The sequence below is a fragment of the Pelodiscus sinensis genome, chromosome 3 (genome assembly GCF_049634645.1).
Source record: "Pelodiscus sinensis isolate JC-2024 chromosome 3, ASM4963464v1, whole genome shotgun sequence".
Taxonomy (NCBI): domain Eukaryota; kingdom Metazoa; phylum Chordata; order Testudines; family Trionychidae; genus Pelodiscus; species Pelodiscus sinensis.
In genome coordinates, this window is record NC_134713.1 from 79,431,453 (window position 1) to 79,458,933 (window position 27,481).

At 42.8% G+C, this 27,481-nt stretch overlaps 1 protein-coding gene across 2 annotated transcripts in view; it reads right to left on the bottom strand.

Annotated features, from left to right (window-relative positions):
- REV3L (REV3 like, DNA directed polymerase zeta catalytic subunit) overlaps positions 1–27,481 on the bottom strand; it is a 222,351-nt gene that overhangs the window by 32,242 nt on the left and 162,628 nt on the right. For both annotated transcript variants that reach the window (XM_075923987.1, XM_025184747.2), the window contains exons 19-24: positions 25,427–25,542; positions 17,743–17,861; positions 16,865–16,983; positions 6,708–6,849; positions 1,714–1,958; positions 251–359 (exon numbers count right to left, since the gene is read on the bottom strand). In XM_075923987.1, coding sequence (XP_075780102.1) covers positions 251–359; positions 1,714–1,958; positions 6,708–6,849; positions 16,865–16,983; positions 17,743–17,861; positions 25,427–25,542 — 850 coding nt within the window. The remainder of the gene's footprint in view (positions 1–250; positions 360–1,713; positions 1,959–6,707; positions 6,850–16,864; positions 16,984–17,742; positions 17,862–25,426; positions 25,543–27,481) is intronic.

Genomic DNA, 27,481 nt, shown 5'->3' on the forward strand with positions numbered 1-27,481 from the left:
AGAGTTTCAACCTATATAGAAAAAGAGCCTTTACTGAAACCCTGGTAAAAAGTACAAATAGGGCAATTATCATATTTATTTCCTGAACTGTCAAAATACCAATTAAGTGCTTTGTATTGGCAAGTGCTGGAAGACAACAAACTGACAGAAAATATTTTGTTTGTTACCAAACCAGCAGCGTATTTAATCTTGGACTAACCAACAAAATAAAAGTGAAAATATCTGACAAGAAGCAATGAAATATCATTACCTTAACAAAAGCCACTCCATTGGGTGACACTGTGACATCATGCCGAAGCTGATAAAGTAAGTCAGGAGGTACTCTGAGGGAAGTACAGCCAAATTTAAACTCATCAAATCTAGTAAAGAAAAAATTAAATAAAGACACAAAATAATTACTTAATTTACATTCAGAACAAATGGAAGTATGAGTCTACAGTAAAATAGTTTTAGTACCAACACAAATAGTATGATTATAGTCACAGACTGCTATGGACAAGCCTACCACAGTTTAAAGTTTTTCAGTTACAAATGATATTCTTTCAGAGCAATGTGTGTCCAAATGCTATGCTGAAACTAATTTATTAATCTGTTCCGTACATATCACCATGGTACCCAGAAGGTCACTTTATCTAAATTCAGCCAGAAATTGTCTGTGCTTTATTGGATAATCTATATAACCTTTCTATGAATTGTTTAAGATTTCATATTAGAAACTTGCAAAACTTTATACTTAAGTCCGGACATCATTTTAAATATCGCCCGACTCTGGCAACTATTGTTCCACAAAGACATTTACAATTATAAGTAGCAGCAGTTGTTTTTTGTTTGTTTTTTAAATTAACCAACATTTTGGTTTCTAAGAGTGGAGACGTACTGTACAGAATAATTAAGTGTAGCCTTCGATTTGGATCATTAACTTACTAATAAAGGAAACAACAGCTTTTAAATTAGTACTAGGGATGTAAAAGCCCATTTAACTGGTTAATCGGTTAAATGCTGTTTAAATTATTAAAGGGGGCGTGAACAGGGAGGACATCCCCTTGGCTACTGAGGCCAGGCTGGAGTGAAGCACATCTCCTACCCCACCCTAGACAAGGGGCTGCTCCAGCCCAGCCAGAGCAGCCCCTGCCTGTGAGGCACCTGGGCTCTGGGATGCTGAGCAGCCCCTTTCTGCAGGGCACCTGGACCCACCACAGAGAGGGGCTGCTTTGGCCAGCCCTCTGCCTGTGGCAGGTGGGGAGCTGTTCCAGCCTTCATCAGTTAACCGGAACCACTAACTGGAGCCTTTCACATCCCTTATGAACATATTGCCATATAGTCTGTATATTTAAAGGAGGAATGTTCAGTCTGGAAAACGTCTAAATAAATTTAGATATCACATTTTAATTTCTCAGACTAAACACCTTTAAATTATAGTGAAATATGGTGGCAAACATTTTATATACATATGCATGTTGTTATGGCAAAATAGAAAAGAGACCAATAAGATTCTATCTGGATTCTGATTCACTCTAAAACAGTCAGAGCCCAGGTTTTTTTAATTACAGAATTAAAAAAAATGTATTGGTGAAGCTTAGCACTATTTTTATAGTAACCCTCTGAGAGTCACTCTCAACTTCCATGGTCTTCAATGGAAGATGAGGGTTCTCGGCACCTTACAAAGGATTCCTTGCGGGATCAAAGTGTATATGAGCAAGAAAAATAACTTACTTTCCTAAGTTCTCAATATGTCCCAGGCAGGTTGAAAAACAGTAATTGTATGCTATCACAATAGACGGATATAGTGACTGGAAATCTAGTACAAGAACAGCGTTACTGTAGAAGCGGGACTCTGGCTCCATTATTAGAGGAATACACTGTGGGGCTTTCATTTGAGCTCGCTGCTGGACACTAGGTGTCACAGGGATATAATTCATTGGTTTAGCAACACGCAGCATCATTGACTCCACACGATACTGCAAAACAAAATTTGATATAAGTGACAATTATAGTTAATGTTTCTGAAGTGCAATACACATGCTAACTATTTATATCTGTAAGAATATAAATTGGGGATGTGCTGCCCTTTAACCAAGAGATATTAAGTTTTCCAATAGAATACAACCACACACTGTACACTTTTCTAACATATATGCCAAAATTCTTTCTTGTGTTTCTATGTCTTTTAGGGTATGTCTACACTACCACCCTAGTTCGAACTAGGGTGGTAATGTAGGCAACCGGAGTTGCAAATGAAGCCCGGGATTTGAATTTCCCAGGCTTCATCTGCATAAAGCCGGGTGCCGCCATTTTTAAATGTTCCAGGAGTAACGGTAGTTCGGAATAGGAAGCCTAGTCCAAACTACCTAGTTCGTGCCGCGTGTAGCCGCGCGGCACGGAGTCCGCACTAGCGGACATTTAAAAATGGCGGCGCCCGGCTTTATGCAAATGAAGCCCGGGAAATTCAAATCCTGGGCTTCATTTGCAACTCCGGTTGCCTACATTACCACCCTAGTTCGAACTAGGGTGGTAGTGTAGACATACCCTTAGGGATAAGTACTGAAAACACTGCACTTTTGATGTACATCAAAGTGAAGCTGCAAAATGAATGCCCAAACCAATATATTTGTGGTTATGATTACTTCCAGCGTGCAAGTTCTTACCAATGCTGTATTTTTGTTAGGTTTAAAACAAGGGCAAGCAAGATACAGCCCATGGGCTAGACCTGGCCCACCAAGACTTGCAATCTGGCCCGTGGCCTGCTAGGACCCTCTGGCATACAGCAGCCCCAGACTGCTCAAAGCAGCTGGCTGCTCCACGTGCCTCTCTATGCTGTGCACCAGGAGGGCAATGGAGGCTTCATGTACTGCTCCCACTCTCTGCACAATCTAAGCTCCTACTGGCTGGAAACCAGACAATGGGACCTGAGAGATTGCGCTGGGGACGGGGACAGCATGCGAATCCTCCCACGACCCTACATAAAGTGCACAGAACCACATCGAGCAGCCATAGATTTTGAGTGGTCTGGGGCGGTGGCAGGTAGAAAGCCTGCCTGAGGGTTCCACTGGGCTGCTGGTTGGGATTTGCCTAGGTAAGAGCTTCCTGGCCCAGAGCATGTCTCTGGCACCTCACTCCCTCCTGTACCACAACTCCCTGCTCCAAGTCACCTTCGAAACCCTCTGCAACCTTCCAGGTCACAACTCCCACTCAGAACCTGCACCCTCTCCTACACCCCTCCCCCAGGCCAGAATCCTCTCCTGTACCCATAGCCCCTACTGGACCCTGCACTCCAATCCTCTGCTTCAGGTCACAATGCCTTCCTTCACCCAAACTCCCTCTCAGACACCACACCCTCTCTTGCACTCCAGTCCCCTACACAGAGTTCCCTTCTGCACACAACCTTCATCCCAGACCTCGCACCACCTCCACAGAAAAATGCAGCCCTTGACCACTTGGAATGTCCCCCATCAAAAATTATTGCCCACCACTGGTTTAGAGATGTTAGATATAGTGGAACTGAATAATCATGTAACCGCACACAATTTTATTGGTCACATGATTATTCAATAGTCTCCGGAGGGGTGGGGCTGGCAGCCAGTGCATTCCTAGCTCCACTCCCAGAAAGCCTCCTGGTATCCTGAGTTCCCTGTGGACAGGGGCTGCACTGGCGTCCCACCTGCCCCCTTCCTTGCCCCCTCCACACCTCACAAGGACTCATGCTCCCCCTCCTTCTCAACCTCTGTATTCTGTGTTTCTCAGTGTCCTTCTGAAGATGGTGAGGGCCATCAACTCCCTCCTGCTGAAGAGGGTCATCTGGATGGGAGACTTGGATGCCACTGTGGCCAGATTCACTGCCCTGGAGTTCTCCCCAACTTCAAGGGAGCCATTGATGGAACACACATCCCCATCCGAGCACCTGACCATCTAGCGGCCCGCTTTATCAGCAGAAAGGGCTACTTTTCCATGGCACTGGTCGACCACTGTAGACACTTTACGGACGTTTTTGTGGGGTGGTCGGGCAGGGCACATGACGCCCGCATCTTTAGAAACTCCAGCCTGTACTGCAGGCAGGCACATTCTTCCTCCACCAGGAATTCGCCATCGGGGATGTGCAGATGCCACTGTGCATCATGGGACATGTGGCCTACCCCCTTATACTATGGCTTATGAAGCCATAGATCCAACACCTGGACTTCAGCAGGAAACAATTTAATGCCCACCTGAACCGGGCCAGGAACTAGGTGGAGTGTGCCTTCCTGCCACGGGGCTAAAGGGGCCAGCAGACAGGAACTATAGAGCTGTGATAAGTTTTCAGGAGTATCCAGCAGAGCTTTTCCCCCGGAGGCCAGTTCTTGCGCAAAAGCCCCCCTGCAGAGCGTCCACACTATCCTTTTTGCACAAGAGCTCGAAGGCTTATTCCTTGTAGGGAGAGGAATAACTCTTGTACAAAAAGCCCTCTCTTCTGATGAGCTACTGTAAGCTTTCTTGAGCAAGAATGGGCTTGTAATGTGGACGCTCCACAAGTTTTTGTGCAATAAGCTTGCAGTGTAGATGTAGCCCTAATGTGGTTCACGGTCCCATGCAGTGGCACCTAGACCACAGCAACAGATAAGAACAAGAGACCTCTACAGCATGGGCTGACAGCCAGCTGGCTTTTAGCTTAAGAGGGTAGAGGCTCCTATACTAAGCTCCAAAGGTCCCAAGTTCAAATCTGCTTGGGGATGGCTGCAATTGCTCATTGCTTCTGCCTCCCTGTTTTAACAGTGTCTCTGAACATTTTGAGTAAGAGGCTATGTAAGGGACACATGTCCCTCTACAATCTTAGCTCCTTCTGCCACCAACCCAGAGGCACAAAACATAAGGACTCTGACAGAGGGGAAGGTGGGCGGAAAGTGGGAATTTATAGAACCATCCTGAAGAGCTCCAGTTACAAAGTAACCTTCATTTTTTTCTTTCAATGGCTACGCATAGTCCCATTTATGAGTAGTTTGATAACCAATTCTGAAATTAACATGGAGGAGGGAACAAAGTCCTAAATGAATAGAGACTGAAACAACTTCTAGCAAATTATCATCAGCACTAGAATCCAGCTAGAAAGCATGTAAGAGTGTATACTGAACCCTAGGTTGCAGCCCTTCAAATTTCAGAAACAGGACCTGCCAAGAAAACACTCTTGGCAAAAACTTGAGTTCAGGCCTCGGAACCACCTTCTTTATGAAAAGACATACATGTACTTCATGATCTACTGGATCGATGATGGCTTATATATAAAAGAGTCAACTCTGGTGTCAGGGATGGTCCTGGTGCTTGTGTGGGTATTGTCGGTGCCAAGATGTATGCTGGGGTCGGTACCGGTTCGGATGCTGATATCAGTGCTGCCACCACCAGAGTTGGTGCCAGGACTGGGACCTGGAACAGAACCAGTAATGGTGCCAGGGCCACCACTGCAGGCAGTGCCAGAGTAATGCGGAAATGTCTAAGGAAATTCCATTAACTACTCAATTACTCGATATTTAACATCCTTAGACACAACTATAACTGCAAATCCCAAATTGGGGAAGACCCATCTTGAGGAAGAAACTACCCATACCCATTCAACTACCACCAAGACACAGCATTGGCAACAAGGCACATACACTGCCCCTATACACAAATGGCTAAGGGGAGCAAGGATAAACCTCAGGAGATGGAATTCTGAAACAGAACATTATAAGTCCTAAGTCCATAATAATACTCCCCATGCAGACAAACCCTCAGAGTGATGAAATTCCACAGCTCAAATTAACTGTTCTAGCTTAACTCTGCCCCAGCATGTATATATTACCATAAAGTCCTTAAATAATGGTCACGTGATTTTTTCCTAGCTGTCCTCTGTCTCATTCAGCACTAGGCTGAAAGGTGTACAGTGGATATTTCACTGTTGAACATATGGCTATATATTCAACCCTTGTTTGTCCCCGGGAGCTGCAGGATCGGATGCAGCACGGGCCAGGAGAACGGCCCTGCTTGCTGCCCCATCGCTCTCTAGGAGCAGCTGCTGCCGCTCCTGCCGGGAATTAAGCGGCCCCGGCAGGAGTGGCAGCAGCTTCTCCTAGAGAGCAAGGGAACAGCTGATGCCGCTCCTGCGTGAGACGTTCCCTGCAGGAGCGGCATCAGCTGTTCCCTTGCTCTCTTGGAGCAGCTGCTGCCACTCCTGCCTGGAAGCATCTCGGCTGGAGCGGCAGCAGCAGCAGCTTCTCCTAGAGAGCAACGGAACAGCTGATGCTGCTCTGCTGGGGACGCATCTCCCCGGCAGGAGCGGCATCAGCTGTTCCGTTGCTCTCTACAGTAGAGTCGGAATCATCTGACATATTCGGTAATCCGACCATGTGTCGGTCCCGTTTAGGTCGGATGATAGGGACTCTACGGTAACTGAATATTGTGTCCCGAACAATTATGCAATATGTAAAATCACAGTTCCTACAATGTTCAAATTACTCAGAAGAGCTTCTGCAGAGCTCTTCCTAATTAGAATATGTAATTTTAAACATATTTCACATATCTCTGCACATCTAAGAAAGTCTTCTCAACTGTCTTGAGCATGATGAACCATGTTTCCCAATTTTTAAAAGAAATTTCACTTTCAGGCTGAGACCAAGCATGGAAAATTTCAGCTCCAAAGGAAAATTAAAACTTTGCACACAATTATTTTCCATTAAAAAAGTGTCAGGAAAGTTCAAACTTACCTGTGAACCTCTTGTTAGTACATGCAAGAACTGAATTCCAAAAAGCCTTGCCATTTCACTGGTTCTACCAATCAAGTCCAACTGCTCTAACATTTGGAGATTTCCACGGACATGGCTAATATAGTGATCTACCATTTTCCATCTGTGAAAGCAAACACCTAGGTTATAAACAGTAGGGAGCCAGGAAGTATGATCATGTACAAAGATTGCTGTTTGTTTAATTTAAAAAAAATGTATACTTTGACCATGTGTTACAAACAGGAAAACATGTCTCCTGGCTTGCCATGTGACATATTTATATGATTCTTTCAAAATCATGAAGCATGTGAATGTGTTCTAAGAAGTCACATGAATTCTAAGACTTATGCAGATTTTGGTTTTGCAAGTTGCTGACAAAGATAGTCTCAAGTTCTCTAAAAGGTACATATAACTTAAAAAATAATATATACGCACACTGCATTTTTTCTTCTGCCCTGAGAAAAGGGAAAGTAAACTAGGGATGTAAGCGACTAGTTGACTATCCGATAAGTCTATCCGATAGGCACATTTCAAAAGCAAAGTGTGCACAAGGGGAGCACACAGCCAGCAGGGGATTGAAGCAGGAGGTCTCCCACTGATTGAGTCCCCTGCTGGTCCCGGGCTCCCTGCGAGCCTCCTGGGGCTCTTGTGCATTTCAAAACCAGGGAGTGGAGGTTAGTAGGGGACTGCTTGAGTCCCCTGCTGACTCCGTGCTCGACGCAGCGCTTCTGCCTTTGAAATGTAGCAAGAGCCGGCATGCAACTGCATCAACTATTCAATTAGTTGATTAATCTAAATTTAATATCCTTAAAGTAAACCACAGACTTTGAGATTTGACTTTGCCTGGACAAAGTCACATTTTTTCTAAAAAGAAAGAAAATCAAGGGCAAGTAATATAACCAACCTAATTATTGCCACTTTTGCTGTCAAGGCCTTAACACAACTGATAGGTCTGGATATCAAACTGATGCTATATTTTACTAATCTCCACATAGAGTAGAAGCAACCTTACACATTCACAGATCTGTGTCAGTCTAATTTGCAGTTTACAAATACATGTTTAACTTCTATCACCTACCCAAAAAGTAGTTATGTTTTAAAGAAAGCATGATACATATGTCAAAGAATATATTCAAATCAGTATTCTAAACAACATTAAGAAGAGGCTACACACATTGTTCAATAACTGCAGTTCAAATTGTGTACCTCTTTGGGTGATCCATTTCAGGTGTGCTTGCACCTCTTAAGCCCTGGATTGGAGAATTCAAGTTAGTAGCATCAGTTCGACCCTATCAAGCATCCTATGCCTCCTCATGATGGATACCAAAGCTATATAGGGGTGTGTGGCTGAACCATGCTCAGTTCCTTCTCTACCCAAACCTCTGTTAAGGAACAGTCTGAAATTGAGTGGAAGGAGGTTGAGTTGTAGAGCACCCATAAGATCAGTGCATAATGTTTTGAAAACCTATGTATTGAAGCCCATGAAGAGGTAACTATTTAGGTATTGATACATTTTTCAGTAATGCTGTAAATGGTGCCTGCAGGGATGAATACCCACAGCATCATAACAAGTAATAATAGAGTTAGATATACATCTCAATTGTCTCTTGAGTAGAGATTGAGGACTGCATGGATCCATGAAGGAAGCAAAGAACCTAGGTGACTTCTTAAATTGCTTGGTCATATTAAATAAAAGGCTCATGTCCTTCTAACATGAAAGGCTGACATTGGGGCCAAATTCACTTTAATTGAACTGATAAGCCCAATTTCTTTACATCCAACAGATAAATCCAGAGTGACTGAAAGTGGCACCAAATCAGGGAAGAGGCAGCACTGACGACACCAATGAAATAATCTTTTCCATTTCTGCAGGTAAATAGCATGGATTGATCTCTTTCTACCATTCAGTAACACCTACTGCTCTACAGAAGTACAGTTGAAGTTGAAGGGCTTGCCTCCACGACATGGTGGAGTAATGCTGCAGCGATCGGAATCCATCAGCGGTCGATTTACCACATCTGCTTAGATGCGATATACTGACCTCCGAACACTCCCCCATCAACTCTATACTCCATCAGGACTAGAAGAGTAGGTGGAGTCGACTGAAGAGCATCAGCTGCCGACCTTACCGCATGGAACACACCATGGTAAATAGGTCTAAGTACGTCAACTCCATCTATGCTTTTCATGTATCTGAAGTTGTGTATCTTAGGGTACGTCTAAACTAAATGTAGATTTGTTTTTTTGGCAAAGGCAAATGAAGCCGCGATTTAAATGATCGTAGCTTCATTTAAATTTACATGGCTGCCGTGCTGAGCCGACAAACAGCTGATCATCTGTTTGTCGGCTCAGCGCGCTAGTCTGGACGCTCCCCTGCCACCATCAAAGCCCTTTGTCGGCAGCCCCGTTATTCCTCGTGGGATGAGGTTTACCGGGGCTGCCGACAAAGGGCTTTGATGGTGGCAGGGGAGCGTCCAGACTAGCGCGCTGAGCCGACAAACAGCCGATCAGCTGTTTGTCGGCTCAGCACGGCAGCCATGTAAATTTAAATGAAGCTGTGATCATTTAAATTGCGGCTTCATTTGCCTTTGCCTATTTGTCTAATCTACATGGCTCCATCGATGGAGCCATGTAGTATACACACAGCCTCAGACTGATGCAGGGGGAAGGGGGGAGGCATAGTGTCGACCAGGCATTCTGTGAACCACTTAGAAGCCATATCCTTAGGCAGAGCTATGCTAGGATGAAATGAAGTGCACAATCCACATCCTATGACAGCAGATGAGGAGTAGTTGGGCACTTGAACAGCTAGACACAGTGGGGAAGCAGGTAAAGGCACTAAGTTTGACTCAGCTAGATGGGCAGTATAAGGCTAACTCTGGCTTTGTCCTGTCTGATCTTGTTCATCACACTTAGTATCAGTGGTGCTGGAGGAAACACATAGAATAGACCCTTCCTCCAAAATAGAAAGGGATCTCCTAAGAAGTGATGGCCTGGACACCCCTGCTTCCCTATTTGAGCAGAAAAGAGGATACTTTCTGTTCCTGGATGTAGCAAAGATCCATCTCTGGTAGTCCTCATCTTTGGTATATGCTTGGGGAGAACTTAAGTGTTTAGTTCCCATTCATGGTCCTGTGCAAATTGTCTGCTGAGAACACAGGCTGTGGTGTTTTGAATACTGGGGAGGCAGACCAATGAAACTGAGATCTGATGAAATATGCACCAATTCCATAGTTTCAAGGCTTCAGCATACAGGGAGGGAGATGTTGCTCCTTCCTGCTTGTTGATATGGAACACAAAGGATACATTGTCTATTGTGATCCTGACTGATTTGCCCTCTCGAGGGGTAGTAAGGCAAGCATCTGAGTTACAACATATTGATGTAGAGACTGGTTTCTTGAGTTGTCCATCTTCCCTGAGTTGTGAGGGTGCTGAGGTGGGCTTCCCAGCCAAACAGCGATGTATCTTTTGTTACAGTGACTGCTGGGGCTGGGCAACAGAAAGAAATGCCTGTGCAGATGTTGTATTGATCTATCCTCCAATCTAATGAGTTCTTCATTTGTAAAGGAACCATCACCTTTCTGTCTAAGGTGTCCTTGATTAGAAAATATGTAGTACTGAGACAACCGTGGAAGCAGCAGAGGTACAGTCTTACATTATCTGTCACAAAAGTGCAGCTGCCATTATTCCTTAAGCTGAAGACAGTCCCTTACTTACTGTTCTTTGAGAGCTTCCCAGAATTGCCCATAACAGACCTGACAGTTATGAATCTATCCAGGTAGGGATGCTCTCGCAGTCCACAAGTCCAGGGTTAATGTGGACTTTTTAATATTTAAACTGAAGACCTAACTCCTGGAACACAGCAAGGCCATCTGGGTGAATGATAGCTATGCTTTGTAGGAATGACCTTTAAGTAGCTAGTCACTGAAGTATCAGAAGATTAGGATAGCTTCTTGTCTATGGTAAGCAGCTTCTATTGACAGGACCTTGGAGAACAGTCTGAGGAACTGAGGAAAGGCTGAAGAGAAGCACTTCGTAAGGGAAATGATCCTGGCTTATGCTGACACATAGACATTTTCTTTGCAATTGGTGCATCATATATGGAAATAGACATCTTGTACGTTAAATATTAAAAACATTCCCTTTTCTCTAGTGAAAGAGTTATAATTTTTAAAGTCACCATTCTGAACTTTTGATTCTTTATGAACTTGTTAAGAAGTCTTTGATCAAAGAATGATCACCACCCTCCATTCTTCTTTAGGACAAGGACATTTTTAAATAAAATCCCTTGTCTTCTTGAGGAGGAGGAGGAATCATCTCTACTGCTGCTAATCAAAGGATAGAATTCAATTCTTGTCTCTAAAAAAGCTCCTCAGAGGAGTCCTTGAAAAAGGAAGGGGTGATGGAAAGGGTGGAAGTGACATAAAATGAATAGTATAGCCCAATGTTATGACCTCTATAACACACTTGTCTGTAGTTTTCCTCTTCCAAGCATCTTGGAAATAGGCAAAGTAGTCTCCAAAGTGCAAAAAATAGGTTAATGGGCAAAGCTGTAAATCCAGAAATGCAAGAAAATTCAAACCCTTAACCAATCCATCAAAATTGTTACTTCAAAGATGGCTGTGAGGCTGTGGAGAGAAGCATGGTGGGCCATCTTTCTTTGAAATTGATACTTGGTAGATCTTTGGAGCCCAGCAAATTGAGCAGGATATGATCATTGGGCAATCTGTAACCCACTAAACCTCTTCTTATTTGTAAGTGTATTTCCCAGGGACTGTAAAGTAGCCCTACTGTCATTTAGAGTGGTCAAGGACTCCCCTGTGACTTTCTGAGAACAGTTATTAACCATAGAAGAAGGGAAAGTTATCCATGGTGTTCTGTTTGTCTCTCGGAAACCGCTGTGCTTAATCAGGCAGCACTGTCTGCAGCATCTAAGGATACTTCAAAACCAGTTCTGGTTACCAATTAGGCCTCTGAGATGACAGACTGGAATTGCTCTCTAGATTCTTGTGGCACGGTCAATAAATCTACAAGAATTTGTAACATTACAGCTGGATGATTTGTGATCCTGAATTGCAGGGTTGCTGATGAATTCTAGACATATGGGGTAGACTTAATGTGCTTACTACCCCACTCACCCACTTCAACCAACCATGGAGTTAGGTGCGGGTTGGGAGAATAAAATGTCAGAATTCTTAGGGGGCATAATACTTCTCATCGTTCCATTTATGTGTGGGTGGAATAGCGGCAGGTGTCTGCCATAATATCTTAGTCAGATCTAAGTAACACCATCCAAGAAGTGTTGCTTCCATATCCAATAGTGTGAATTGTGAATCGTTGACCTCTTTGAGAGGAATTTGAAGAGTGTCAGCAACTCTCTTTACGAAGTCTTGAAATTTCCAAAAATCACTGGCCATGGATGATAGTAGAGGTAAAACCACCTGATCTGGAGTGGAAGATGAAATAGGTGTTTGAGAGGTGGCCTCCTTATCTGCCTGAGATTCTTGAAGCTGTCAGTACTAATGATGACATCTGGCACCATTGCTTGCTCAGTGCTGTATGACTGGGACCAATGGATGGACTGAATGCATAGGTACTTATTGCTGGGCTGAACTTGATAGTGCCAGTCCTCAACGTCATGCTTGCCCTCCATACCGGTAGAAGGCGTCAAAGCCCTATGTGAGCTGTCTCTCTCCTTACTTCACAGCATTGCCAGTACCAGAGAAGGAGGGTTTTTTTTTAACTTAATGGTATTGAGTCAAGAGGTCAAGGTCTCAGAGATTTTTTTTTTTAGTCCTTTAAGTTGACAGTCTACACCAGGCATGTCCAAAGTCCGGCCCGCGGGCCAATTGCGGCCCGTGTTCTGGTTTAATACGGCCCCACAGGTAATTTGGCAATATCTATCTTTTATGGCCCCCAACGAATCCATATGTATTGAGATGAATACATTGTAAAATCTCAGTTAATGTCAGTTGGTCTAAATCAGTTATAAATATATTTGGACACAACATGTATACTTGGTGTTATGTTCCTGTTCATATTTTTTAACTTAAAAGTTGACAGACAACCTTTATTACCAATAATATGTAATGTACTTTACAATGTTCCTGACATATATTTCAGCTTCCTGGATTTTTTTTTCATCTGGCCTTCAGATATGAAAGGCAGAATGATTTAACACCTGTTTAGATTTGTCATCCATGTGACTAAATGAAAAGTATGCCGTCTGCAATAAACTTTGCATAAAATAGTTAATTTGCATTTAATTTTAATGGTTCAAAGAATGTCAGGCAAAATGATCGGCCCTCACACATGTTCACTTCATCAAATCTGGCCCTCTTTGAAAAAAGTTTGGACACCCCTGGTCTACACTCTTCTTTTCATTACTTGAAAACTCCTAAGTCTTCTCCTTCTTAGGAGAAGCATGTGGTGAGCTAGGTTGGCTCTGAATGCAGACAGATGTATGGTGCTGAGTATCCTCAGCTGATTCAGAAACTAGATGAAAGGAACATTACATCCTTAGCAGTCTGCGTTTAATATCCCTGTTTTTTCCTTGCCCTTGAATTGAGGGCCAGGCAGAAGTTGCACTTTTTGGAGATATGGGACACCCCCAAGTAACAGATTCACTTACAAGTGGCAGTCACTGATAGATGTAGCATCTTGACAGGAAGGGTAGTGTTTGAAACCTGGTAGGGAGAAAAAGTCTCTCCAAGAGGAAAGAGGAGTAAAACAAGCCTCTTACTCACTATAAAAACAATCTTAACAACAGAAATATTAGAAAAGCCAACACATGTTCCAGGTGGACATACTAGCACTCTGTCTCAAGCTGAGGTGATTGAAAAGAAACAAGAAGGTTTTCATGGACACCCCTTTATGGCCTCCATACAGGACATTAGAAAGAACAGAGCGAGTATGCAGGCTGATTGGACACTGATAAATAAAAACCTCAAATCAAAGGCTTGAGAGCTGATGCATACCTGAAGTGGAGTACTCATTGAGACACAATTCAAAGAAGAATTATTAGCTGTTTACATTAATGTTGGGGTGTGTAAAAATTAATAGGTTTGAAATGGCCTTTTGCATTAGTGGTTCAGGGTTCAGCCACAGCATTACCTTTAAACATGCTTTTTCTTTTTGTTTTTGCAGCCTAGAAAAATAGATAAGCATGCAACTGCTCTACTTTGTTGTGTCTTTTGCTTATCCTTATTGGCGCTGTATAAAATATTTTCAGGGTTAAATTCCTTGTAATCTCTGTAACCTGTTAGTTTGTAGTATAAGAAAATGCTGATTCAATTAGAAATTATATAAATAGTAATTAGGGGTGGGTATAATTGTATTCATTATTTGGTTATTAATATTCATTTTATGGGAGATGACATTACTAAATAGGGCTTTAGGAAAAGTAGAGATAAACATGTGAATTAACATACTCAAATAGAAAAAAGGGTGTAACTGGTACCAGGTTGTTGCCACGCCGACATCATGTGGAATGTCCAAGGTAAACGTTTGTAGGCAATAAAGCAGTTCCTTTTACCCCATCCACTCCTGGGTCGCCTGTTTCTTCTCTAAGAGTATGTCTACACTTGCACCCTCTTTCAAGAGAGGGATGCAAATTAAGACATTTGAAATTGCAAATGAAGCTGGGATTTAAACATCCCACGCTTCATTTGCATATTCGTGTTATGGCACTATTTTGAAATAGCACTATTCTGAAATAACAGACGCTGTTAAGATGCGGTTACTTGGAGAGAAAACCCTTCTCTCGAAATAACTGGTAAACCTCATTGTATGAGGAATAAGGGTTATTTTGAGAGAAGGGTTTTCTCTCGAAATAACTGCATCTGTTATTTTGAAATAGCACCATAACACGAATATGCAAATGAAGTGCAGGATATTTAAATCCCGGCTTCATTTGCAATTTCGAATGTCTTCATTTGCCTCCTCTCGAGAGATGGTGTTTGGATACAGAGATGCTCAGGGCTTGGGGTGTAAGAGGGAGTTCATGACTCGGATAGGAGTTTGGGCTGTGGGCTCCAGCTGGGCACTGCTTGCTTCAGGTGGCTCCTGGTTAGTGGTGCAGTGGGACTAAGGCAGGCTCACCCCTGGCTATGGACCACTCCCTAAAGCAGCCAGCAAACTCTATCCCAAGTCCTGTTGTGTCCCCTCTATGCTTTGTGGAGAAAGGATAGAGAGTGGGAGGATAGACAGTAGGAGGGGGCATCTTAACATCAGCATTCCTCCTCTCTCTCCCCTGCTCTGCATAGAAAGCAGGAGGCTTCCCAGGAGGAGGGGCAGCTCCAAGGCAAAGGGCAGGACATGGGCAGCAGTGGGGGGAGGGTTGAAGTGCTGGCACTTGATAGCCTTTTGGCCAAACCAGTCAGGATCACCTGTCAGAGGCTCCAAGATCTACCAGTAGATCCCGATCTACTGATTGGTGACCACCAATCTATGCCATCAAATGCCAGCAATGCCCCACAGCTATATATATTGGACAAACTGGACAGTCCCTATGGGAAAGAATCAATGGACATAAATCAGATATACATAAAGGAAACACAGAAACCTGTTGAGGAATACTTCAATCTACCTAATAACTCTTTAAAAGATCCCCAGGTGGCTGTCTTGTCACAAATAAGTTCTACTAGTCAAATACAGAGAGGCACTGGAATTACAATTCATCCACAAATTCAATTCTTACTCTGATCATCATCTCAATCAGGACAATGGATGGCTGGGACATTACCAACTTAACATTCAATGAAGGTGCCAACAACTCTCTGTGTGGATTCTTGTGTTAACTCCCTTTGATCCTTATCTGCTTCCTTTTAACTATCCAATCTTCAGGTGCTTATAAGCACCAGTTCTGCCTACTTGTTTTTCCCTTTGATATTTTCCTTCCCTCCCGCTTCTCTTTTTCCTTCCCCCCTTTCTCTTCTCCCCTATTTATTTTGGGTCTGCACATCCTAAACTCGTAACTCCAGCCATTTGAAAAAGTAGGCTGTGCCCATGAAAGCTCGTGATACCATCTACATGTTTTGTTAGTGTATAAAGAGCTACCAGACCTTTTTTGTTTTTTAAGTTTAATCTATTCACTGTCTTTTCTTTCCTTCCCTCTCCCTCCCCCCCCCCGACTTCTTTCCTTCCTCCCCAACTCCCTTATTTATTCTTGGATTTATATTTTATATACTCCCGTCATCTGAAGAAGTGAGTTGTACCAATGAAAACTCATGATACCATCTAAATGTTTTGTTAGTCTTTAAGATGCTACTAGACTATACATTGTTTTTTAAGTTTTTCTAGTTACAGACTAACTCGGCTACCCCTCTGAAGCTTTTTTTTAAAGTTCATTTAGCTTCTTCTTAAGTTAGGTACTAACTTGCATTTTACTATTTTCTTTTATAACCAATCCTGATTTTTATGTATCATCACTTGTAATCACTTAAATTATTTCTATAATTAATAAACGTATTTCATTGCTTTATCCTAACCAGAGTGCATAGGAAACTCCATTTGGGATAACAAGGCTGATGCATATGTCATTTCCCTTTGATGAAATGATGGACTATGGGCTTGCATTGTTCAGTAACGTGCTGGACAATACAAGATACACTTTTCTGGAAAACAAGGCTGGGACTAAGAATATGGTCCTTATGTATAATTCATGAGTGAGTGGTCAGAGCACTCATGTATTTAGCTGGGGGGTGAATTTGTATGCTCAAGGCTATGTGAGCAGATGGCAAGTGGATGTTCTGACAGCCAAGCGGATGTTCTGACAGCCAAGCGGCATAAAAGGCACCCCAGGCTACAGAATTAAAGGAACACTGTTGTTTTATGGTCCAGATTGTACACTAGATAACATCACAAGAATGCACTCTGGTTAACAGGGGTAGCTCACTGGAAGTTATTTGATAAACACTATATGCTAAATTAAACACTCTATACAGCACAACATGACAATTCATGTATCTCAAATCTGCAACTCACAATCTTGTCTTTTCCTGGAGTTGTTTTCTCATACTGCTGCTTCAGAACTAGTTGGACACCACTGTTATAACAATATAGGGAAGCCATACAACACCAAGCCTGCAAGTTTGCTTCAAAATATTCTAATTGTAATGGATCATCAGATCATTTATTACCTGTAGATATCTATCTTGTTGTCAAACCAATCAGACAAAACTCGAGAGGTAAACAGAGGAAAACGCTGATGAAGAACATGAAAACCCACATTTTCAAACGTGTAGTTAGTTAGAGTCACCTAGAAAAACAGACGAGACATATTTTTATAATGATCTTATATTTATATAATGTCTTCCTTTCTGAAGACTCCTAAAGTGCTTCACAAACTTTAACAATAGATTTATAAACTAGAAAAAGAAATTTGTTATCACTACTCTCTACATAAAATCCTAGAAAATGTTGTAACAGTCCATACAATATCAAAACTGTTCATGACAGAAATAGAAGAATATATTTATTTCTGCAATGAAAGTACAAATGAGAAATGGACTGCAATTACCAAACTAGAACTTGCCCATAAGTGAGGTTACAAGAGAGACATAACGAGAAGGTTAAATGTAAAATAGCAAAACAGTGATGAAGTATGATAGCTCAAAACAGTTCTGTAAACTTAAAATATTTCTTATAAAAAAAAAGTATCACACTAGCTATTTTGCTAGGAACAGTTAAGCTGTTCTTAAGATACATCTTGGACACAAAGAAGTAAATAGAAACAGTATTTAAAACATTACTGAAAATCAAAAAGGCAAGGGACTTCAAAGAAATGTAAAATACTGAAACAGTATCCTTTCAATCTTTCAAATCCAATTATACAGCTGTTTCTGAAAAAAAATTGTTTATCTACAAAGGAATAAGTTGTACAACAGCTTTACATGGAAATAAACACATACTACTGTACAAGTCCCTTCATAACATTTGTCAACAGAAGATTCCTTAAAAGTTCACAATTAAAAATGACTAAAAATCTATTTTTTTTAATAGTAAACTTTTACTTTACCTCATTCCTCATCATTCTCCAAAGATTTAGGATAATTCGTCCAACAATATTTATTTCACTCATTGTATCTGACCCATATTCGTCTTGCTCTGCTGCAAATCTGTTCTCTTTCTTATCATCTAATGACATGAAAAGAGGATACATTTAGATAACTTTATTTTGTCAATATTATTGCCAGTTATTTCTCTGAGATTCTAGGAGCTTCCTAGGAAAGCAGTGTAAATGTATTTAAAATGTGTATACTTGAATACTAATATAGTGGCAGAACTGGTATTCAAAACCTGAGTGTATATAGGTAAATTTTATATTATATAATGAGTAATGAGAAAAAATATATAAATAAATTTTTAATTAGTAAACCTCCCAAAATCTTTAAAAAATTTCATGCCCCCTTTCATATTTTCTGTGGTATGTATGCTCGTTTGAGAATACCGTTTGGTCTAGTTTTATTGAACTGTTCACTGCAAGTCTTTAATAAGGGAAATATATTGGATCAGAGTTGCTGAAATGTTATTTTGCATTTGATTCTGCACTATAAAAATGAGGAAGGAGGCATAAGACTTTGTTGGTACAAAGGGGAGGGGGGAGAAGAAAATAGGAAGAAATATTGCAAAGTCATATGGAAAAGTATTTTATTCTTGATACTTTAGTCATCAATCTATCCTGGAGAGAAAGGCAAGCTGGGTGAGGTAAAATTCGTATTCACTTCTGCTGGGGTGAGAGAAAAGCTTTCCCTGATGTCTGGGAAAGATACTCAGTGTGCCAATACTAAATACAAGCTCAAACAAATAGGTTAGTATAAGTAGTAAGTACATATTCTCAGGGATCATTCAAGATACTACCTTACCCATCTTGTCTCCCTAATATCTGAAGACAGACATGGCTACAGCAACACACACACACACACACACACACACCCCACCCCCCAGGATCTTTCGAAAAATAGGTGGTTTTTTTTTTTTTTTTTTTTTTAGAAAGAAACGCATCTAGACTGTGCTTCCACTTTCAAAAAACCCTTTTTTAAAAAAACTCGGATGTGAATATGCAAATGAAGCGCGGGATATTTAAATCCGTGCTTCATTTGCACTTTCGATTTGCCTAATTTATACTGCTCTTTCGAAAGAGGAATGTAGTCTAGACATAGCCTATGTGTCTTCCCTAGCATTCTCTTTACTCTATATTGCTAGGGTCATAGTTCTGGGCCTCCCCCACCCCACAAAGTTTATAGGGATGTTTTGAAAGTACATCATACATAATTTAATATCTCAACATGAAACACTATACTGTCTTTTCTTCTTCGAGTGCCTGCTCATGTCCACTCCCAAGCAGTACCAATGGAGGCGGTTACGAGTTCCTGGCATGAGGCTGGTAACACAGCTCTGCCAAACCCAGCATCATCTCTGGGTTTGCTGAGTGATGGCATAGTGTCTGATGAAAGGGTGAACCAAAGACCATGTCACAGCTCCACAAATCTCCTAGATGGGGCAATGTGCCAAGAAAGCTGCCAAGGACACTTGTACTCTTGTTGATTTGGCTTTCACCAGAAGTGGTGTTTGGACCTGTACCATCTCATAACAGACCCAGATGCAGGAAGTGATCCAGTTGGAGATCCTCTGAGAAAAGACTGGGAGGCCCTTCATCCTGCCTGGTGTTATGAAGAGCTGCGTCAACCTAAGAAAGGGCTTGGTTACATTCCGGGCAAAATGACAAGGCATGATGGATGTCCAGGGTGTTCAGCCACTCAGGACAGAACACTGGGAGGAAGAGGTCCTGGTTAATATTGAAGGAAGACATCACCTTTGGCAGGAAGGGGACATGTGGTTGTAACTGTACCATGTCCATGTAGAAGACTGTACACAGTGGTTCCCAGGTCAGGCCTTTAATTGTTGACACTCGTCTGGCTGACATCACTGCCACAGGGAAAGCAACTTTCCGTGATAGATGTGAAAGGGAACAAGAGTCCGAAGGTTGGACTTGCGAACCTGGAGAAACCCAGGTTGAAGTCCTGTCCCGAGGACAGGATCCCTAATGGGAGGGAAGAGCCTTTCAATGCTCATCAGGAGCTTGACTGACATGTCACGCAAGAAAACAAATGCACCCTAGATCAGTAGACGAAAAGCCGAGATGAAAGCTAAATGAACCTTGATAGAAGAGAGGGACACACCTGTTTTTTTTTAAAAGAAGCAGATAATCTAGGATGGACTGCAGAGATGCTGTAGTGGAGGGTTTACTCCTTCCCAAAAGGGCCTGCTGCACCTCCTGGGAACAGGCTTGCTCCTCCAGGTTCAACCATACAGTATCCATGCTGTGAGGTTGGAGGGAGGCAAGGTTAGGCTACAGTGGTGACAGCGGTCTTGGGAGAGAAGGTCCAGGTGATGAGGCAGCAGCCAGAGGGGGTCTACTGCCAGATCCAACAGCATGCCAAACTAATATTGTATCATAATGACTCAAGCCTTGTCTGTTTTGATTTTTGACAGGACACTGCTGACAAGTGGGATCAGTGGGAACACGTACATTAGATCTCCCAACCAGGGCAGGAGAAGATATCAGAGAGCATTCTTGCCACAGCTCTGTAAGGAGCAAAATTGATGACATTTTCTGTTTCTCCTGGTGGTGAACAGGTCTAATTAGGGGAGTTTACAGCCTTTGGAAGAACATCTGGACCACTTCCGAATAGAGTGATTAATCACTCATGGTGTGAGAAGACGGACCTGCTGAGTAGATCAGCCAATGAATTCTTTATACCTGGCAGATTGCACGCTGGACGCAGAAATCCTATAAACCGAGTGCCTCCTGATAAAGGGCCAACAAGTGAGCTCCCACCTAACTGCTGATGTGAAACAATGAGGCCATGTTCTCCATCAACATGCAAACCACTCAATTGGATAGCCATGGAAGGAAGACCGCAAAGGGCTAGCCACCACTGCAACGCGGTCAGTATCCTTAGGAGAATTGCAATGATCTTGTGCAAATGGATGGGGCATAGACCATAGCCAGCGATTGCTGGAGGAGTCACATCAGAAGTCTCACATGGCAGACGATGTATATGCATGTTGTCATATGGCCCAAAGGTCCTAAATACCTGCTGGCCATCATGAGAGAAAATATGAGACTCCAGCGATGAAGTCTCTCATACTCTAGAACTGGTCATGTGGCAGAAAAGCCTTCACCCTGATGGAGGTGAGGACTGACCCAATACATTTTATCCTTTGTATGGAGACTAATAAAGACAAATCAATGTTATCAATAGACTGAGACCCCTGAACATGGCCACTAGCAATGTAACAGCATTCTGGACCTGAAGTGATCCTCGACCAGCTAGTCGTTATGGTATGGGGAAATCAGGATACCCTGATGCCTGAGATAAGCTGCCACTATTGACATGCATTGCAAAAACACTCTCAGTGCCATTACCAGAGCCAGGGGGAGTACCATGAATCGATAGTGTGTTAATCTCAATGTGAAGAGAATCTCAAGGTAAAGAGAAATCATCTGTGACATCAAAAGATTGTTATATTGAAGTATGTGGCCTTCACGCAGAGGGCAGAATACCAGTCTCTGGATCCAGGGAGATGATGATAATGACCAGAGAGATCATGCTGTACTTGTACCCCGTGAGGTACCTATTGAGGTCTCACAGGTCCAGGATGGGTTTTAGGCCCTCTTTGGGATTAGAAAATAATGGGAGTAGAACCCCCTTGTCCTCCTATTGCAGTTGACTCTTGTGAAGCGGTCCCTGAAGTGGTAGAGGGAGGGAAGGCAAAGTGGAAGAAGTAAAAAAACTGGAAGGCCTAGCCCTGCACCACTGTATTGAGGTTCCTGCGGTCTGAGATTATAGAAAAAAAGATGGTAGGAAAAATGGAGGGGGACAGGATCCAGGACAGCAGACGGAATGTCACTCTTGGGCACTCCTCCATAATGCATGCTTTGATTGTTGCTGGGGTGAGCAGAACTGACCTACATCGAGGTCAAGGGCTGCTGGCCTTGACAGTGCTTGTAGCCCTTGGCCTTCTTTTGGAAGGGATCCTGGCTCACTATGCTGCTGGTGAAAAGGCTATAGGTTAAACCACTTCCTCTGCTGCCCTGGAACATAAAGACCTAGGGTCATGACTACAGTGCAGAAGTCCCTAAGCCCATGTAATTTATCATCCCTTTTCTTTGCAGACAGAGCATGGGCATGGAAGGGAATATCCTGGACACACTTCTGGACCTCCAACAACAAGCCTGAGGACTGCAGTCATACCAACTCTCTCTGTGTTATGGCCAAGGCCATGGTCCCCACTGCAGAATCAGCCACATCTGAGGTGACCTGCAGTGCCATGATTCCTTGTGCTTCTTCCAGGATGGCTTGGACCTCTTTTCTGGGATCTTCTGAGAGGGAATCTGAGAGAGGTTGCCAAATGACAAAACAGTACCCACACAAGAGGGCCTGATGATTCACTACCGTTAACTGTGGCCTCACTAATGAATCAACCTTTCTCCCTAAAAGGTACAATCTCTTACTCTGTTTTTGGGAGTAGCCCATGCCTTTCCTGCTGGTTGACTGCAGATACCACTAACAAGTTCAGGGCAGGGTGGATATATAGATATTCATACCCACTTGGGGGCACATAGTATTTATACTCGTGGTTCAAAGATCAGCTTTATCAGCCACCTGAGGGTCCACAACTCCCATGGAAGATGATCATACTCAGCAACGAGTGATCACCCATCAGTATTTGTACACTCCTTCCACTTGGAGATTGGGGGCAGTGATGAAGGAGTCTGTCAGAGAGCTTTGGTGATCTTAGTTACCCTTCATGTTCTGTCAGCATAACCCTGTCAGCCACCAAGCAGAAGATACTGAAGAGGGGATCTGAGGACTCCTCTAGCTCTTCAATTACTAGACCCAAGTTCAAGGCTACTCTCCTAATAGCTCCTAGTCAGCTTTGGTGTTGTCCTGAGGGACTGTATGAGGGAGGTCCACAATAGACTCTCAGAGGATGAGAAGGGTGATAGTATGGCAGGCATCATTGCCTCAGTGACCTTCTTGGTCAAGCATTTTTCCTCTGTTCAAAGCATCTGGGGGAGAGGGGACCCTGATATGGAGGCCTTCATGTCTGACAGATGGGAGGCTATAGTCAAAGGCTTGTCAGAGCCTATTGGCACATCTTGAGTCCCAGGAACAGATGCATAAATTCCCAAGAGTTGCAGAGAAGCCATGGAACAAGCCAATGGCCCTGGGGCCCCAAGAATCCTGCCAGTGCTGCCAGGAGGACCCGGGTCATGGATGGAGGATGTCAGTTCTCCTTCAGGAATTACTGGTCAGACACCCAGGCCTGGAAGTGAAGGCTCCACAGATCAAGCTTGTAACAAGACCAACCACCAACTGGGATCTCTATGTGGGTGATGACCCACCATGCAGAAAACTCGGGGAATGGCAACAGCAATTCAGCAGATTTGCAATGGCACCCCACTAATTGATACTGAATGCTTTTTGACAGGTGCTGTACAGAAGAGTGGGAATGCAACCAAGGCTTTGATGTTGAGCCGTGACACTGGCATAACAACCTGCATCAATAGGGCAGAAATCAGTACTGAGTGTCCTGATAGAGATTTTTTGTAGGGTTGGTGCTAAACTGACAGGTAGCCGCTACAATGCTCCTTATACTAAAGGTCTACACCACCACCACCTTGCCAGAGACCGACACTTCAAACTCACAGAGCAATGTCTGGAATTTGGAAATAAGGGCTCTGACTAGTCAGCAGCTCTACACCCACAGCACAGTATTTCAGAATGTGCAAGTGCTGACAGGTTGTTCTCTGAGGAGGAGAGTGGAGCCACATAGGTGGGGACCAATGGGGTGGTCCAAGTGCAGGCTTACCCCTGACTTGGGTGCTGCCATCACCAGTGTGGGATGCATTGGAAGGGACAGGACATCCTGTGCCACCTACAGTGCCTTGAGGGTCAACGGCATCTCCAAGGAGCTAGACTCCTGAGCCACTGTCTGGAGTGGCAGGCATGTCCCACAGAAGACTAAAACCTACTCAACTGAAGCTGGGACCCGGCTGCCACTTGGAGGAGATGAACTCCTCTTCATGGGTTGAGGCTTGCCTCCTGACCTCTCTTTGCCTTTGTGGGCAAGAAATCAACCTCTCCCAAATGACTACTTTTTGCCTCTCCGATGATGGTACTGGCAGGGCACTCTGAAACAAAGTCCCAGTACTGTGCGTGAAGCTCAATCACAGCTGCTCTGGTGTCAGTATGAGCACCGACTATATAAGGTAGTGGTCACCAACCAGTACATCAGGATCTACTGGTAGATCATGGAGCCTCTGACAGGTGATCCTGACAAGTTTGGCTGGGAGGCTATCAAGAGCTAGCATTTCAGCTGCTCCAGCCCCCACTGCCCTGGTGCTCCTGCCAGGAGCCTCCTGCTTGTTGTACAGAGTGGGGGAGACAGAGGTAGGGGGGCGCTGATATCATCCTGTCCCCCTCCCTTGTACCCCATCTTCACAAAGTGAGGAGGGTGGGGCCTTGGCAAAGGAGTGGCACACAGACAGGACTTGGGAAAAGGGGCAAGGCAAGGGTAACTGGGTTTGAGGTAGATCATGGACTGACATTCAAAAAGTGATCTTGTGCTTAAAAAGGTTGGAGACCACTGATATAAGGAGACCTTTCAAGCCTGATGTCCCCTCTTTCTTAGTGCAAGACTTAAAGCTCTTATAAGCACAACACCTGTTGCTGACATGAGATTCCCTTAAGCACCATAAACAACTTTTCATGAGGGTAACAAACTGGCACAGGGTTTTTACACTGGTTGAAGTTCTTAAACCCTGTGAAGTGAGGCATGCCCCATTCCAAGGCTAAGTCCCATTCTGGGACACAAAACTCTTAAAACACATTAAGGGTACTAATTCTAAATATTTACAACAGAATTTCCATATCATCACTAGTGGTAAGAAGGAACGGAGGGTGGAGGGAACCAGCGGCATCTCGTATACTGCTCCATACGGGCACCATTCCAGGTGGTGCTAGGGTCAGTCTCCTACAGATACTACTGAGGAAAAAACTTCACACACCGTAACATGAATGGACATGAGCAAGCACACAGAGAATCCAGCTTTCCAGTTACTAGTTGAATTTATAGGAAAGGGAAGAAAGAATCCATGGGCCTGGAGTACATGGAATGAGGCAGAGGATACTTGCCAGCTCTCCCCTCAATGGAGTAGAAGAATTAGGTCCTTGTGGGAAGAGCACAGACCACTGTGGACTTTGGCAGCAAAGAAGAGAGAGCAACATGGAACACGGGATGAGAGAAAAGAAGGGAACACGGGATGAGAGAAAAGAAAGAATAGATGGATTCAGAATCTAGGCCAGAGGGTTATGCAAACACTAGAGGACACAGAACACTGCAGACACAGACAAATACACACAGATGAATGGTTTACAGGAGGCACTTCATCTGCATACATATTTCCTCAATTCCCCCCAACTTTGGGGCAAAAACTCATCAAAATAAAAAATAAAATAAATAAAACCATCACTGAAGAAAACCCTTACTTCCAATTTTTTAAACTTTTGTGGTTGCATCTATGTACCTGCATAATAGCAGATAGCAACCCCTACTCCCCCCCAAAAAGCATATTACCTTTTACTTTTACCTAATGATATCAGCAGGGGCTGTATTATAGTTTAACCTACCTGGTACACGAGAGATCATCTGGCATAAATCAACATTTAGCGCAGCAGCCCTCTGTAAGAGGTAACCCCAGGAGTGCATTTGTACTTCATATCCTAACATAATGTCTGGGTCATATCTAAAAAAGGGAAAAAGAAAATAAGCTTCATAATATTAATCCATTTTTTGTGGGACAGCGTGACAACTATGGGTTTGAACCTACTCATGCTGAAGTCAACAACAAAAATGCCACTGATTTCAATGAAAGCTTGGTCTGGTCCTTCACTGAACACACACACAAATCCTGGCACTTTAATAAGTAAAATATATTTTATCATAAGCAATATTATTGTCAAAGCAATTGCGAACCTTAGGGATTATTTTTTAAATTAAAAAAAAAATTATAGATCTCACCGGTTTTGTGGTACGCAATATTCTATTGAGCGGAATTTGACTTGTGGGACAAGCCATATAAAAATTAAGTTGTGGTCCAGTAATGTCAACAAACCTGTTGTGAGCAGTCTCACAGAGTATAAAGAAATTACTATGGCAAAGTGCTTCTACATTGCTTCCTTGAGAGGAAATTAATCCTGAATTGGTCTAAAATTTTGGTAATCGGAGTAAAGGAGAAAAGGGTACTTTTGCAGCTAAAAAAAAAAAAAGACTAGATCTCAGGAGATCAGAGTTCTATTCTAGGCTTTGCTACAAGCTTCTTGTGTAAACTTAGGCAAGTCTTTTAACCATTCCGTACCTGTTTCCCCATGTGCAAAGTGGAGCTTATTCTCCTATAACTACTGCCTTTATCTCCTCTCACAAATCTTTAGTTCTGTAGGAGAAAACATTGGAGCTATTAAAAGTCCTTGTACACTTGGTAGTTACCAGAGCTTCACTCTTATTGTCTTGTATTCTATAATAATTAATCAGAGATCGTTTTTAATAAAACTTTATATTGGAAGGCTTCATAACTATCAACTCAGATAAATTTCTATGTGTTGTCAAAACTGAAATATGGAAACAAGCAGGGCTCAACAAACTGCTGAATCTATTCGCTCGTGGCGAGTGGATTTCAGCTGGTCGCTCCGAGCACCCCATTCACCAGTGCTTCGCGCAACTGCAGGGCTGGCGAGTGGCTCTCGCCGGGGTTTGTCAAGCCCTGAAAACAAGCATCCCAAAAAAGAAAAAAAAACCTACAGAAGTGAGTTACTTCACCATGTGAGTGCTTTTACTTCTTGTGTTCACACAACCACTGGCTTTTTTCTTTCTAAGCTCCCTCAATTTGCAAATACAAATATTTTGTTTCATATGAATGGTGAGCCAAGTCTCGTTTTTACTTCAGTTATGAAGAACAGTGGGATACTTCAGAAAGTTACTGCAAATCCCTTTGAAGTGATTAGTCTGAGGTAACATCTAAACTGATTAGCTTTGCATTTATCATTTTAGTTGGGTTGTTACGCAAATAGTACAAGTTCTACTTGAAATATCCTAAACATGCTAGATTTGTAAAATGTGTGACATCCCCTACCTCCTTCTGTGCAGTGGTGGCAATCATTTGATTTTGATACAATTTATTTTAAGTTTTATTCTTGTTTTAAATTTGAGGCGCTCTCACAGTTAAGCAAAGATCTTTTAGCACTGAATTCTGATCTCTTTTTGAATTGTGATGGTTGGCTTGACATGAATGGTAAGAAAATAAATTTACTTGCAACTTCTGCTGAGCCTAATGGATGAAGCTTGCATGGAGTTCCTTATGGCAACAGAATCATGTGATAAAAATGCTAACACCATTGGTTGCTTTGGAAAATGTAATGATCATTTCCAAAGTGGTAAATATTTTCTATGTAAGTGTGAGTGTGCATGTGTGTGTGAGGGGGCGGGGGTGGAGATTTATTTGATGGTCTTCAATGATGATAAATTCAATGTTACAGAATGACCAATTTTCACATTAATTCTGGCATCTCAGCAGTAGGATTCTCAATATGAGAATTGGTTACTCCATTTAATAAGTTTCTTTGAAGGAATGGAAGGCAATTCATTACATTTATTTTCATATTTTAAAACTGGTATCATGTTGTCCACAC